At 43.4% G+C, this 13163-nt stretch overlaps 1 protein-coding gene across 1 annotated transcript in view; it reads right to left on the bottom strand.

The window, feature by feature from the left end:
• Positions 1-13163, bottom strand: part of DNAJC6 (DnaJ heat shock protein family (Hsp40) member C6) — a 39871-nt gene that overhangs the window by 10336 nt on the left and 16372 nt on the right. Inside the window, 8 exon segments of the mRNA XM_056355693.1 lie at positions 2056-2502; positions 3424-3504; positions 3593-3786; positions 3967-4046; positions 5655-5772; positions 6026-6220; positions 7408-7541; positions 9724-9846. Of these exon segments, the coding sequence (XP_056211668.1) occupies positions 2056-2502; positions 3424-3504; positions 3593-3786; positions 3967-4046; positions 5655-5772; positions 6026-6220; positions 7408-7541; positions 9724-9846 (1372 nt within the window).

Below are 13163 nucleotides of genomic sequence, written 5' to 3' on the forward strand. Positions count from 1 at the left end.
AGATACTTAGATGCTTAAGATAAAGTTTCAACTTGCACATACTGCTAATAGGTACATGGACAGTGAGGGACAGCCTGGAGCTCGAGTTAGCATCCTGGTGCAATTCTGCTTCCTCTCAAGAGCTGAACACAGTCAAAGGTGATTTTAGGCTGTCAAAGGTAATATATGTTGAGGGTACAAGGACTGATTTTTCAGAACAGCTTTAGAAAATAACTGCTATTTTTACTACATAGCATCACTTGTTACAAAAATCCAGTTCGTTCTCAAACCCCATTTTTTATCAATTTGTCTTTCTTTTTTGTCTACTGTCTTTCACATTAAAAAAATCCAACAAGCCCAACCTACAAAAGAAACCTCTATGAGGTCACTCAAATTCTTACCTGCCAACAAGTTTAAGGTAAAGAGCATCCTGAACAGAGATGCAATATATACTGCTGTAAGAAAGATACAATCCTGAGAAGCTATGCATTGTGTTAATGATGCTACTCGTTACTTATGTTACTCATTATTTAGGATATTTCAGAATTTACTACTCTTCACTTACCTTGTAAGTGCTTCTTGCTTTCCTGGCTTGGGACAATTTAGCTGTGTGATGCTTTTCCTTTCTCTTTCATGCACCAATCTGGCTTGCAAAGCTCAGCAATATCCAGAAATCTTTTCCCAATACTGTTGCTGCACCTCTGCCTTGCAAGATGCGTGTCTGCACAACCTTCCCACCCCTGCGCAAAAGCTCTCAGACTGACTGAGCATACAACACCTGCAGCAAGACGAGCCTTCTCCATGTACAGGTGGCTCAATTTCTTCCACTGAAACTTGTATTCTTCTCCCTTCTCCTGCTTCCAGTCCCTCCAGTCCTCAGTCTCCATCTCTTCCCTCCCTTCATGAGTCTTGGTACAAGTAGATTATAACTGCTCCTGTCCCTTTTGCTTCAAAAAACCACAGCAGGCAAATCTGGTGTTTGAGTGTACTAGTAGGCAAACCTCCCCAAGCCTGCAGGCTTTTTTATTCTAGCTGAGAAAGGAGGACTCAAGAAGAGCCTTCAGAAATTGGCAGCAGGGCCATCCTGTGGTAAATGCTACCTGTGCCAGCCCCAGCATCGCCCAAGCCTGCTTAGCAAAATGAAAAAATACCATTTCTGTACAAGAAAGCTGGCAGGTATTGCAAATGCTTTAAGTCATTAGTTGCTGAGAAAAAGTTAAGTGAGCATACTGAGCTCTTGGAATCAGGTATGTGTTGACATCATCAGCTCTTAAACTGTATCATAAAGGATTAGGCCAACCCAAAGGCAGGGAGGCTGTGCAGCTCAGTGCGGTGCACAGAGACCTGCTCTTAGGTCCGGACACTTGTTCACGTTCATCTACTCCAGAGGCTCTCAGTGAATCTGAGCAGCTTGGGTTGGGCTAGTCACCTGTTCGCTTATAAATGATTTTCACTTGCTCTCCTCTGTTCACTCTCCAAGGGACCCCTTTGCTCTAATATCTATTCAACCACTCCTTCTGCCAGCCTGATCTCAGTCTGTCTTTGAAGAAAAAAATATCTTCTCATATTGCCTATCTCATTTGCAGAAAGAGCAGAAATAGCAGAACTGTGTAGCCACATTTCATAGTCCAGAATCAGTATCATAGCTCCAAACCCCCTCAAGTTAAGAGAGAAATTAAATTCAAACTGCTATGGCTCTATCCAAAACCTCAAAGGCTTTTTTCTTTTTGTAAATGAATACATATTGTCCTCGTATGCATCATCGGACACATAATAAGAGCAAAACTGATGATGTTCAGTGGCTGTCAGTGGAAGAAGCCCACCAAACACTTGGGTGAGCTCCAGTAGAGACTTCAGGGAACAAACTAGATAATCTGGTTTTTGCTCCTGACTGTGAAGATGCACCAACTCCTGTCACAGAGTAGAGGAGCTGGCTGGCCTCTTGGGCTCTCCCGCAGCTCTTAGTTTTCATGAAAGACGTGTACCCAGGAGGAACCCAACAGCCCAGAGCAGACCACCCAGGTGGGATTCTCAAAGCACGTGCCTCAAGTCACACACTAGGCATAGCCATATTACCTTCTCCTACCCTTGGGGACGGGGATGGGGATGCCGAAGCTGCGGAACGCCGAGGAGTTGACTGCACAGATCCCGGTCCCCCCACATGGAAGACCTCCTCAGCAGCGGGTTGTCCACTTTGACTCTGGGAACTTGGCCCACCAACCCCAAACAAATCATTCAGCAAGTCTGAGTTAGAGGGGGCAGTGGTGGGCTGCGAGGGAAAGCTCTTGCTCATAGGGCTACCATCCAGGCCCAGCAGGTCCACGTCTTCAGGTGGAGGTGGTGCTGGAGGCTCTTGCTGCTTTTTGCTGTGTTTTGGTGTCCCATGAGGCTTGTCACTGCTGGCATTACTGTGCTGACTGGAAAGGGACAAGAGTTCATCATCTGACTGTTCGCTTTCCTCATGCACCAGAGCTGCTCGATCCTCTGAGGTGGGGTGAGAGCTACTTTTGTCAGATTTCTGATCTAAATAATGATTAAAAATAAAATTAGGTAGCCGTTAGTTTTGTCATCACAAAGGTCCCATAAAAAACAGCTTACAGGCAGAAGAAGAAGCTACTGAGAATATCAGAGCAGCATTTTGCTAGATTTTAAAATACGAGTCCTTTGCGAAGATTAGTCTTTGCTGGTCTGTATTGTAAGGAGCCAGCTTTATTAATCAGGAAACAGAGACAGAGGTTAATTGAGTCTCCTCCAGGCTGAGGAGTCAGCAAGTGCTAACACCCAGAGATACAGACTGAATGAGTTTCTGGCTCAGGACCAAACATCCAGGATGATCTCCAGCCATGCCCCAAAACCCAGGCAAAGCAAGGCTCATTGTGAAGGAGCAGCAGCATTAACCTGCCTCCCAGCTGTGCCCACAAGCATCTCTGACACCAGGTTCCTACCAGACGTGGCACTGATGCCAGAGGAAGAACACTGCGTGTGGCAGTGCTGCGAGATCGTTATTATTAAATTATGAATTTAATCATTAAAATTATTATTACAGGCATTTATTAAATGGCCTCTCAGACAAACACTCTCGTAGTTTCTCGTAGAGTCTATGTTCTCGTAGCGTGTTATATGAAGTGCAACATTAGGAAAAAGCAGCTTAGATTTTATTTTAGCATCAAGGAGGCCTCAGGCAAGGTTTTACACGAGAATGATGTCAATAATCGTCATACATGGCACAAGCAAGCAATGTTTGAAGAGCATGTTGTAGGAAATTAATTCCCACTCAATTGCAACATAAGGGTGTGACCAGCAATACCCTGTGATCTAATGGGAAAGCCATGTTACAATCAGACCCTTCAGCCTGACTCTGTGCTCCAAGAAAGGAGGAAAAAAAAAAAAAAGTTGTTTTTTCTGTTCAAAGCAGATTTTACTTTGAAGACCAAGCCTGCATACCTTGCCAGCTGAGAGATGAGAAGAATGCGCTCTGTCCAACATTTCTGATGTTATCCTGGGGTGAATCAGTGGGACCTCTACCTGCAGCACAGAGCACCAAATAAATACGCAAAACAGAGCTCAGCATGCAGGTAAGCATGTAAATGGAATAAATCTAAGCAGCTCTTACCTGCCAAAGCAAGAGTGTCCTGATGCTCCTGATGAGAGGAGAAGAGAATGGTTGGATTGATGTCTTTTGTCGTGAAGTTCTCCCATGGGGGAGTTAATTCGGTTTGTCTATCAGTAGACTGTATTTCTATGTCCAGTATAACATGAAAGAGCTGAGGATATTTGTCTGGAGAGTCACAGGCATCCAGTTCAGGCCTAAATGGGGACAAGAGTTGCACAGTTGAAAAGGAAAGGATATTTCTGCAAAGGTATATGAAGTCTTTCAATACATGCATGCACACAGACTCTTCACATTTCATCTGTGAATATTCTCCTTCAGCCTTCATAAGGCTTTTATGCTTCAGGTTTGATTAAAGTTCGGCTTAAAATACTCACTTGGTGAATTTTAGTGTGGTTGTTCCTAGGGCTATGAATCCAGTATGAAATTGAATTTGGAATATTTGTGTGTTGGTCATCTGAAAAAACACAGAGAACCAGACTGAACAAGTGCTTAAATTCATTAAATTAAAACATTTGCTTATAGCACATGCAGAGAGTTCGATAAGTCTACCTTACTACCCGTTAACTATACAGACTAATCATAACCACTCTGTAGGCTAATTCATTCTGCTGCTTCTACAGAAAGCAGAGCTTTTCCTTCTCAAACGCAGATACTTCCATCTGCCTTAAACCCTGCTGCAGCTGCCTCCATATAGCAGTGCCTTCATAGCGTTCAGGTATATGCCTTCTTTCCCTGCTTGTCTTTATTTCTGGGATCTACCCGACACTTCAGCAGTTGAATGAAACCTGTATCTGTTTCCACTGAATGCACTGAAGCAACAGGTTTGCACCCTGGGAAAACTTAAGACCATTTTACTTGCAGTAGAGGCTTCAGTAAATCATCATCTCTACAGCAAACAGCACAAGTAACAAATTAAGAAGAGAAAAAAGTTCATTGCTCACTCTGCAACTTCAACGTTAAGGTTTCAAACATACCATCAGGAAAATTAACAAGATCTCAGATTAAAGTATCAGTGGATAGAGTGACTATTCAAGATCGCAGCCACTGCACCCAGCTGATGGTGAGTGTCCAGGAACTGTTGTGCCTGACCAGCCACTCAGCACCCATCTGCAGGGAGCAAATGAGGTCATACTCAAAGCAAGTGAGACAAAACTTCTTTCTTCCCTCCCTTTTTGTGCTTTATTTTGAAAACAATTTAAACAGTTTTTTTCACCGGGTAAGCCAATTAACCCTCATCACTGAAAAGCTTAATAAAGCACCTTAGTGTATGACAACTACTGATTCAGTTTTTGCAGATCCAAGTTTTCTAGTCTGAACAGACTGCATTTCCAAATTCCTCTTTCACAATTACAAGAGCCAGGGAACAGGATTTTAAAGTCAGCCTCAAAGCCTAGAACAGCACGGACAAATACATATTTTCACTTTCAGCATTGCTGCTGTGTTATGGGAAGGAGACATCAGCATACGTGCCCTTCAGTGCTCCTCTATTCTCTCTCCCCAGTTTCCACTGTCTTCCATTTCTTTGATCTGCTAGTATTAAGAGGCTTTTTGGCTATGAAGGGGGTGGCTGCCTGGCCAGCCTGCAGCTTAAATGGTCTTTCCAATCCCTATGACTGACCAATCCACAGAAAGTGCCTTTTTGCCCTAGTGACCAAAAAAAGGTAAAGGCTGCTCTAGAGCAAGCAAAAGAGACACCATGCGGGAGCAATAGCTTGGTAAGTCATTCTAATTTGAGCATAAGAAAATCTTCTTCCATCTTCTTAGAGTGCGTAGGTAGTGGTTTGCCCTGAGCTGGTTAGTGATGGACAGTTACATCAGCTGGAAGGATCCTACATGCTATCAGTAGACACCATCTCCATAAAGACATATTAGAGGCCTCATGGACTTCTCCATAGGCAGTTCCTTGTTTTCACTTGGCACCGCTCAAATCTGTGTTATATTTACTGCCAAGTAAGGAACTGTTCATCACAAACACCATGTGCATTCTTAGACTCTATATTTAGTCATCTCTTAGTTAGGTACATTGCCTCTACCATGCAAGAGAAGTTAAACAAACTCCTACTTTGGCTTGAAGACGTCCCCCAATGGTTGATCTCATGTGGTAGACAGAAACAACAACATCCCCATGGACAGTAGCTCCCAGCGGAATTAGGACTTTCCCTTCTTGCACACGGTATTCTCTTTGAGGGGAAGAGAAGGAAATCCACAGTTAAGCTCCCTTCCACAACACCATTAGCACCTGCCAACAATATCACCATACAAACTGATCTCATTCAGGCCAAGCAAACAGAAGGCACTAACTTTCAATTAATACATGTTCATTTATCAGGCAGTCTGGCCATGGCTGCTGCACAGGTATTAGACACATTACAGCAAAACGAAAGCTTCCTTGCATTAAGCTCCTGAGGATGTTAGGAGACCACAGCAACTCACTTCATTCTTTCATACTCCTGGGAAGTGGTAAGGATTCTGGTTTCTCCACTGAGAATGTCGCAGAAGGGCCGGCAGCCGTTTCGTTGCTTGTTGAAGCAGGGGACTGGACTGAGGGTGACTGACTTGATAGTAAGTGGTTTGCAGTGAGGAATGACAGGCTTGTCTGCTATTAGATCACAAATGTATCCTATGTATCTGCGGACAGAGAAAGCCTTTACTGGTATCTCCATCCCAGCTGAGTAGGTTTCATTCTGTACTTGAAGTCTACCTTGAAATCCAGTGAAAGTGCAATTCTTTCATAGTTCTAGGACTGGAGTTTCCACGTACTCCAGCATCTTTGCAGATGGTACAAAAATCTACACTTCTACTTCTGTTTAATTACAAGAACTGGAGCTCAAGAGTAAGGAAGTTGGCCTTTAGCTCTGAGCTGAAGAACAGTTCTCTTCACCTTTTAAGAGAGAAGGTGCTGAGCAATGGTTTTTCTGGTTTACCAGTAGAAGTTTGCTTTTTTTTTTTTTTTTTTTTTTTAACATGTACATAGCAGATTAATCACTTTGTTAGTAACGTGCTGAAGAATTATTATTACAGACATAACACTATCTGTGGTTTGCTCTGACAGGAAGTCTTTCCTCTGCTTAATGGAAATTGTAAAAAAAACCCAAAACACTCAAAAAACAATTTTACAGTGTAAACTCCCATAAGGATGCAGCTGACATAAGGAGAGGTATTCATCCAAGCCCTCTTAACTACAGGTTTGCCAGCTTCCCTGAACTAGTGAGCAAAGCTATTGTAATATTTGATTTTGTTCCTTCATCACTGTTATATCAATGTGGGTAAAACGGAAGTGGCCATAAATACCAGTTAAGACCCATCAAAGCAAGGTACCACAGCGAATGCATCAGTACTGCTCATGCTGCAACAGGAATATTTGGAGTTTTCAGTTTGTCACCTCCTGCCAGTGCCTTCAGGCTGGCCTGGGTGGTGAGACTGGGGCGTGCAGCATGTACACCCTTCAGGTCACCTGCATTATTTTATAGATCGATAGAATAATTCAGGTTGAAAGAGAGCTCTGAAGGCCATCTGGTCCAGTGCTCTGCTCAGAGCAGGACCAACTTCAAAGCTGTAGCTCAGAACTGGATTACACTGCTGGGGGTGACACCGAGCCGAGGAATTCCAAGGCCAGAGATCCCACAGCTGCTCTGGACAGCCTGTTCTGTGCCTGATCACCACTTCACCGCTTATTTCTGGGGAACAAACTGAAATCTGAATGCCTAATCTCAGCTTAGGGGCTGGGAACACATTGCCAAAACACACACAACAGTTTTTGTTTTTAGCATAAGGAATACAGCTCGCTTGTGTACCATTTAGCCAGTATACCCTACCTCCTGTGAGATGGCCACAGTACGATTCCAGGTCTCTTTGTGTTCAGCAGCTGCATAGCAGGGCCTGGATTAGAGAAGAGGTGACAGAAACAGAACATCGCACTGACCAGCACTGCTGAGGCTGCACGGCCATCCTGTTGGGGAAAGGGGCGGGAAGAGAAAAATGCATTAAGTATCAGCGACATCCTTTAAATTTCAGATTTCAGCAGAACGGTCTCCCCTCTTCCTTAAATCACATAAAATAATTTCTCCAGAAAGACTAGGATTGAGACCACAAGCTGATGAGGAATTTTCAGTGCTGTGTCATTTGTTTAATACCTAGGACTTCAGTGAGCAGCACTGGCCCGGATCAAGGCACACACAATATCCTGTAAGCGACCCAAGCTGAGGATGGTTTATGCTTATTTTGAAAGCCCAGAAGTACCTTCCGTGTACAAATGTTGGTGTTTCATGGCTGCTCCCAAGCTGTAATAGTATAGTTATTTCAAACCTAGGCCTGGAACTGACCCGGGGTCAGAATACACCCACCCTACAGCTGCAGGCAGCCATGTAATAGAAATTGAAACCTAGAAGAGTTCACAAAGAAACCAAAAAAACCTAGCTCAAGGCTCCCTCAGCCAAATACCTCCACAGCCCTCAGCCTACAGATTGCTCCTGAACAAGTCCAACGTTTTCTTTAAGGCAAATATGGAGGAAAGTGTGTTTGCTGAATGAGGCTGATAGACCAAAAATACAGAAAGAGCAGGAGAGAACCAAAGTATCCTCCCCAGTGCCCCAGGTCCCCGCTGTACCCAGGAACATATGAGCTGATGAGCCATACGGACCATACCCCAGCTCTGGCAAGCCAAACAAAAAGAAAAAGCCCCTCAGCCAGCTTCCACCAAAATCCAGGTCTGGTGCTGCTTGGTTTTGGATGCACGTTCTTGTGCAGCAATGGGTACGAGAACATGCTTGGTACTACCAGAGTACCATGCCACCCTGCTCACCTCCCACTCTTCAGAGGGGACAGAAGATCCCAGAGGTCAAGACTCATTTACAAAGAAGAAGTGGGAAACCTATTGCCCTGTCAGGCAGCCGGTCACCCTCAAAGTCTGAAAACACAAGTTAAAAGTTATACAGGCTCCTTGCAATTACTTCCTTCAGGCACCTTTTAGGCACTCCAGCCACACTGTAGGATTTGCCATACCAGAGCTGACCCAGACCCCAGCAATCTGCTGAGCCTGAGCACGTGCTCAAGGTTAACAGGCTATTTGCTTTTTTTAAGGTTTAGCCCCTGCCAGTTGCTTCTGAAAAGATCTCTCAGGTTCAATATAAACTAAAGTGCGCTTCTGCAGACTTCTTGGGAAGTGTTGTAAAGGACTCCCTGTCCTTTACAGCATTATCCTGCTATTCATCGCTCAAAGGAGAGTAAAGGAATTTGACTCTTGAGCTAGATTTCCGGGACTGGAGGCATCAAGTGCATCTTCATCTGTGTTTGAAAGGAATTTATACCCCGTAGCTGCTGGCTGTGCTACGCAAGGCAGAAATGCCAGACTTGTACATAAGGTCTATGCAGTTTGGGATCAGCCATTTCCTCCATTCTTTCCAGTTTATGCTGATCAGGGCTGACAGCCTCCCGGATTTAATTTAGGCTCCAGGAGCAAAACTCTCCTTTTGGGCATTTCTGTCAATATTAAAGGTTGTATGGGGTAAGTTGCAAGGTTAGTCGTACAGAATCACACCACTCTCATGCATCCTGTCTACATGTTGTCCAGTACTGAGTAACCCTTACGGGAGGGTTAGCGATCATTTCAGCTGTGATGCACAGAGAGGAGCAGAAAGCAACTGGACTTCTTCAGCCAGGCCTGACAAGTAATGACCACGAGAGACTTTAACAATCTCAGTTTCGCAGTTTGACAGAATTCCCAACTCTATGTTTTCTCCCCAACTTGCATCAGCAACCTTCAGTCTCAAGGCTACATTTTGTCCTGCGACAACTTACAATAAAATGTAAGGCCACAGCAAGATGACAACTCTTAGGGTACAGTTCTTGGGTGTATTTCAAACCTTTTGTGACTCATCACCTCTAGTAGTTCACTGCTAGAACAACTGTGACCCCTCTTGCTTTGCATTCCTGCTTCCCTTTCAGTGTTAGGTATTCTAGCTTAGCTATGTAGCTGCACATGGAAGAGCATGCCCCTTTCTATGGGGGTGCATTTTATTACGTTTTCTATTAGAAATTGTCACCATCCTTGTACACAGACTCCAGACATGCAACAGGCTATATGACTTATGATGCATAGGTCTAAAAATCTGGTTACCTTCTGGTGTACTTACCATGCAGTGGATGACACACACATTTTTGGGGTTCTGCTGTAGCCAGTTGTGCATGTTCTTACAGACAGCGTAGAGGTTGTGCAGACTGGGCGCTTGTCGTACTGGCCAGCTACATTCGGATACCTACAAGAGTCACACGATGAACAAAAGCCAGCTTCGAAACAGCATTATTGCAAGCATGTTTTTACAAATGCTTTCTGCCAAGAAATGTAGTTCTCTTTTACAGCCCAGAGTTTTGTGCTCTTATCTTTTCCCATGCATAATTCTGCTCCGTGGCTTTCATGAATTACAAGGAGACAAAAAAGAATTCTCAATTAAATAACATACTAGCCATGTACTGCCACTGACTATACATTTAAAAAAAATTACATTCCAAGTCAGATTATCTTGAGTGGCCTTTCCTAGCACTCCAGTCTCACAGCAACACATTGATTTCTGCTATGCCTAAAGCCTTCGTACAACTTGACCCTAAAAACTACAGCTCTGATTTTCAAAGGATACTGAGCATCTGTTATTTTCAGTCATTTTGAGTCACAGAATTTTCAAGCCCTATTTGACAGATATTAGGCTGATGAAAGGGAAAATTCTGTTAACTATACTTACTCAGATACAAATTTATTTTTTTAGTACACGAGCCAGAAAAATGAATGACTACTTAGAGCTAAAAACCCACAAATCCTAAAGTATGAATAGTAACTAGACATCAATGTACTAGTTCTTAATCACAACACTTATCTAAGAACAGTCCTTGCAGTCTCAAACAGCACATCAAATGGCCTTCTACAGACATCTCAGTTTCATCTGGGTTTAATTGAAATACTTTTTTAAAAGGCATTTTTGGCTAGAAGAAATTTAAAGGAGAAACGTTGTGAAGCTTGTCCTCAAAGAACTGGTTCTCTCTCTCAACTAACATTTGGATCCTGCTTAATAAGAACTGGGGGCAGGAATGAGATGGTGTGCCCAGATGTTCTTACATAGCGATATCATTTCCATACTGGACCATTTCATTTCTCAGAGGAAGGAAGTGCTCCAGGTTCAATAAAACTTGTATTTAAGGTTCTCTCTTACATACGCCTGCACAACATCTTATAGCAGAAGCAGGAATCCAGACTCCAACCAGAGAATTACCAAGCCGAGTGTTGTCTCAAACAACATCTCCAATGACAGCTGGAGGACACAGGGGCAGAGCAGGCAGGAGCACTGCCTAACCCAGCACATCCATCCTGCTGGTGGCATTTCTGAGCCTGGCAGGCCTCCGCTGAACATTTGGTCTAATACCCGATTAGATATTTGTCTAATAGCTTTTTAAACTCACAAAAGTTTTTAGTCTCCACAATATCCTGAAATTCAGCCCCGCACTTGGTGAGCAAACACAGGTTTGCGTTGTAGAAGCCACCCAACAAGTCAAACCATGCTCAGGCTCTGGAAGGCAGGGAATGACCCTTCCCTGTTTACCCTCCCTACAGCATTATACTCATCACCCATCTTCTCCTGCCTTGAGAGGTTTACTTTGTTTCATTCCTTCTGTTGTACACACTTATTTTTCCCTTGCCTCTACCCTTTCTGTGCATTTTCAGGAAGGGCTGAGGGGGCACAAAACCCCCAAGAGTTCGCTTTGTTGTGACCTCCAGTGCAGGAATGGCCAGCGTTAGCTTCTGGTCGATGGACCTGGCAGGGTACATCCTGCTGCAGCCATGGGACCGTTGTACAATCTGAATTACAGAGGTATCACAAACATTTCTTCAATTCTTTAAACAGGTGGAGTACTAATGCTATAAATGACATATTCTTTTATAAATTATTTTATCACACCAATTATTTTATTATACCAAGGAAAAGTCTTCTCCTCCCAACCCCAAATACTTTTGCAGCAGGTTTCTGGAGGGAGGCACAAGATCCACTTGCAATTAGATCGCTAAAACACAATTCAGATTCCAAGTGGCTGTTAGAATTAATATGACCAGTGACCCTTTCACTGGTGATCTTCTCAACAGACCTCAGGACAACACACTGTCAAGCATCTGGAAAAGCCATTATCAGTTATCAAGTTAATAATATATGTTTTCCAACAGTCCATAATTGTATATATTTACTTTGCCTGTAATTACACATCTGCCTGTCAGTTCGCAATTAGAAAATTAAATAGGCGCTATGTAGCATGGCATTTATTTCAAATGTAACCTCACCACCACCCATGAAAGACAACCTTACAGGATTCTAAAAAAAAAAGTGTAAAACTAACAGGAATTCTTCTAGACCTTTGGAAATAAGCAGCCAGTGCTTGTTTTACTTGAGCGGTAGGGCAGCAACAGCCAGGAATGTGACCCATCACAGACTTTGAAGTTTGGTTTGGTTTAACATTATACTTGAGTTATATGTTTTCAAACTGCTCACATTTCCTTGAGCAGGCGTGAGCTCTGCTGTCCTGCCAGGGCGGCAAGGCAGGAGGAGAACAGAACACAGCCAGATGGGACCAGCAGCTTTTAGTGTCCGTGATCCCCTCTTCTCCTCGATAAATGGGGCACTTGGGGCTTCATGACCCATGCAGCCACATCCAGGCAGCAAAATGGTCCATCAGGACATTAACTTACCTTCCTTCTGTGCCACTACGCAGCAAAGTGACCTACTTTGATCTTAAGAATGAAAAGTTTTAAAGACAATAGGAATTAAAAAGGCTTTCACTTTGAAGAACAAGTGTGTATCTCAAAACTTCAACTCAGCTGGCATCCTCATCCAAAGCACAAATTACTCTTAACATGCTTTCACCTCCTTGATAGCCCATTAGTATTTTTTCTGATATATATGAAGTGCAACCTCATATTTATAATTGTTCCATGCTTCACCTGATCTCATGTATTGTGCTGTGCACATTTCATTTTCCTGAAAAATACCTGGAGTCAGCATTTCTTAGACCATAACCTGAAAGTACAATGCTTTATTAAAAGATGCATCATTTTCTTCCTCTGTGTGTCAAGACAATAGCTTACAAAGCACCTGGTCATGCTTCGGGAGTGACACACAAAGTCATCTGTTAAGCTGTTGGGTAGGTTAGGAGATAAAGCACCGGGGATGGAGAAGTTATGGCCAGGTCAAGCAATATACCAACAGATGTTTAACGCTGGGCTTTCAAAAATAGAGCTGTCTTTCTCCTCCCACCAACAGTGATGCACCAGAACCCGGTGAGGATGAAGATTCAGAGCCCTTGATATCATTTAATTAGTCTTTCCTGTTCATTTACTCATATTTGAAGTCACGGGTGGTTACCAACTACCACTGAGAAATTTGCTTCCAGTGCGAGTGATTTCTGGTGATCAGAGAAATTGCTGCTGATAGATCCAGCTATACTGCAAATTAAACTGAAATGTGGCTTATGCTGCATGATATTCGCTTACCCTGACCGAGGGTTAAGCCTGGCAACTGCTGTTGCCTTTTGTGTTGAA

The sequence above is a fragment of the Falco biarmicus genome, chromosome 11, assembly GCF_023638135.1.
Source record: "Falco biarmicus isolate bFalBia1 chromosome 11, bFalBia1.pri, whole genome shotgun sequence".
NCBI classification, from domain to species: Eukaryota; Metazoa; Chordata; class Aves; order Falconiformes; family Falconidae; genus Falco; species Falco biarmicus.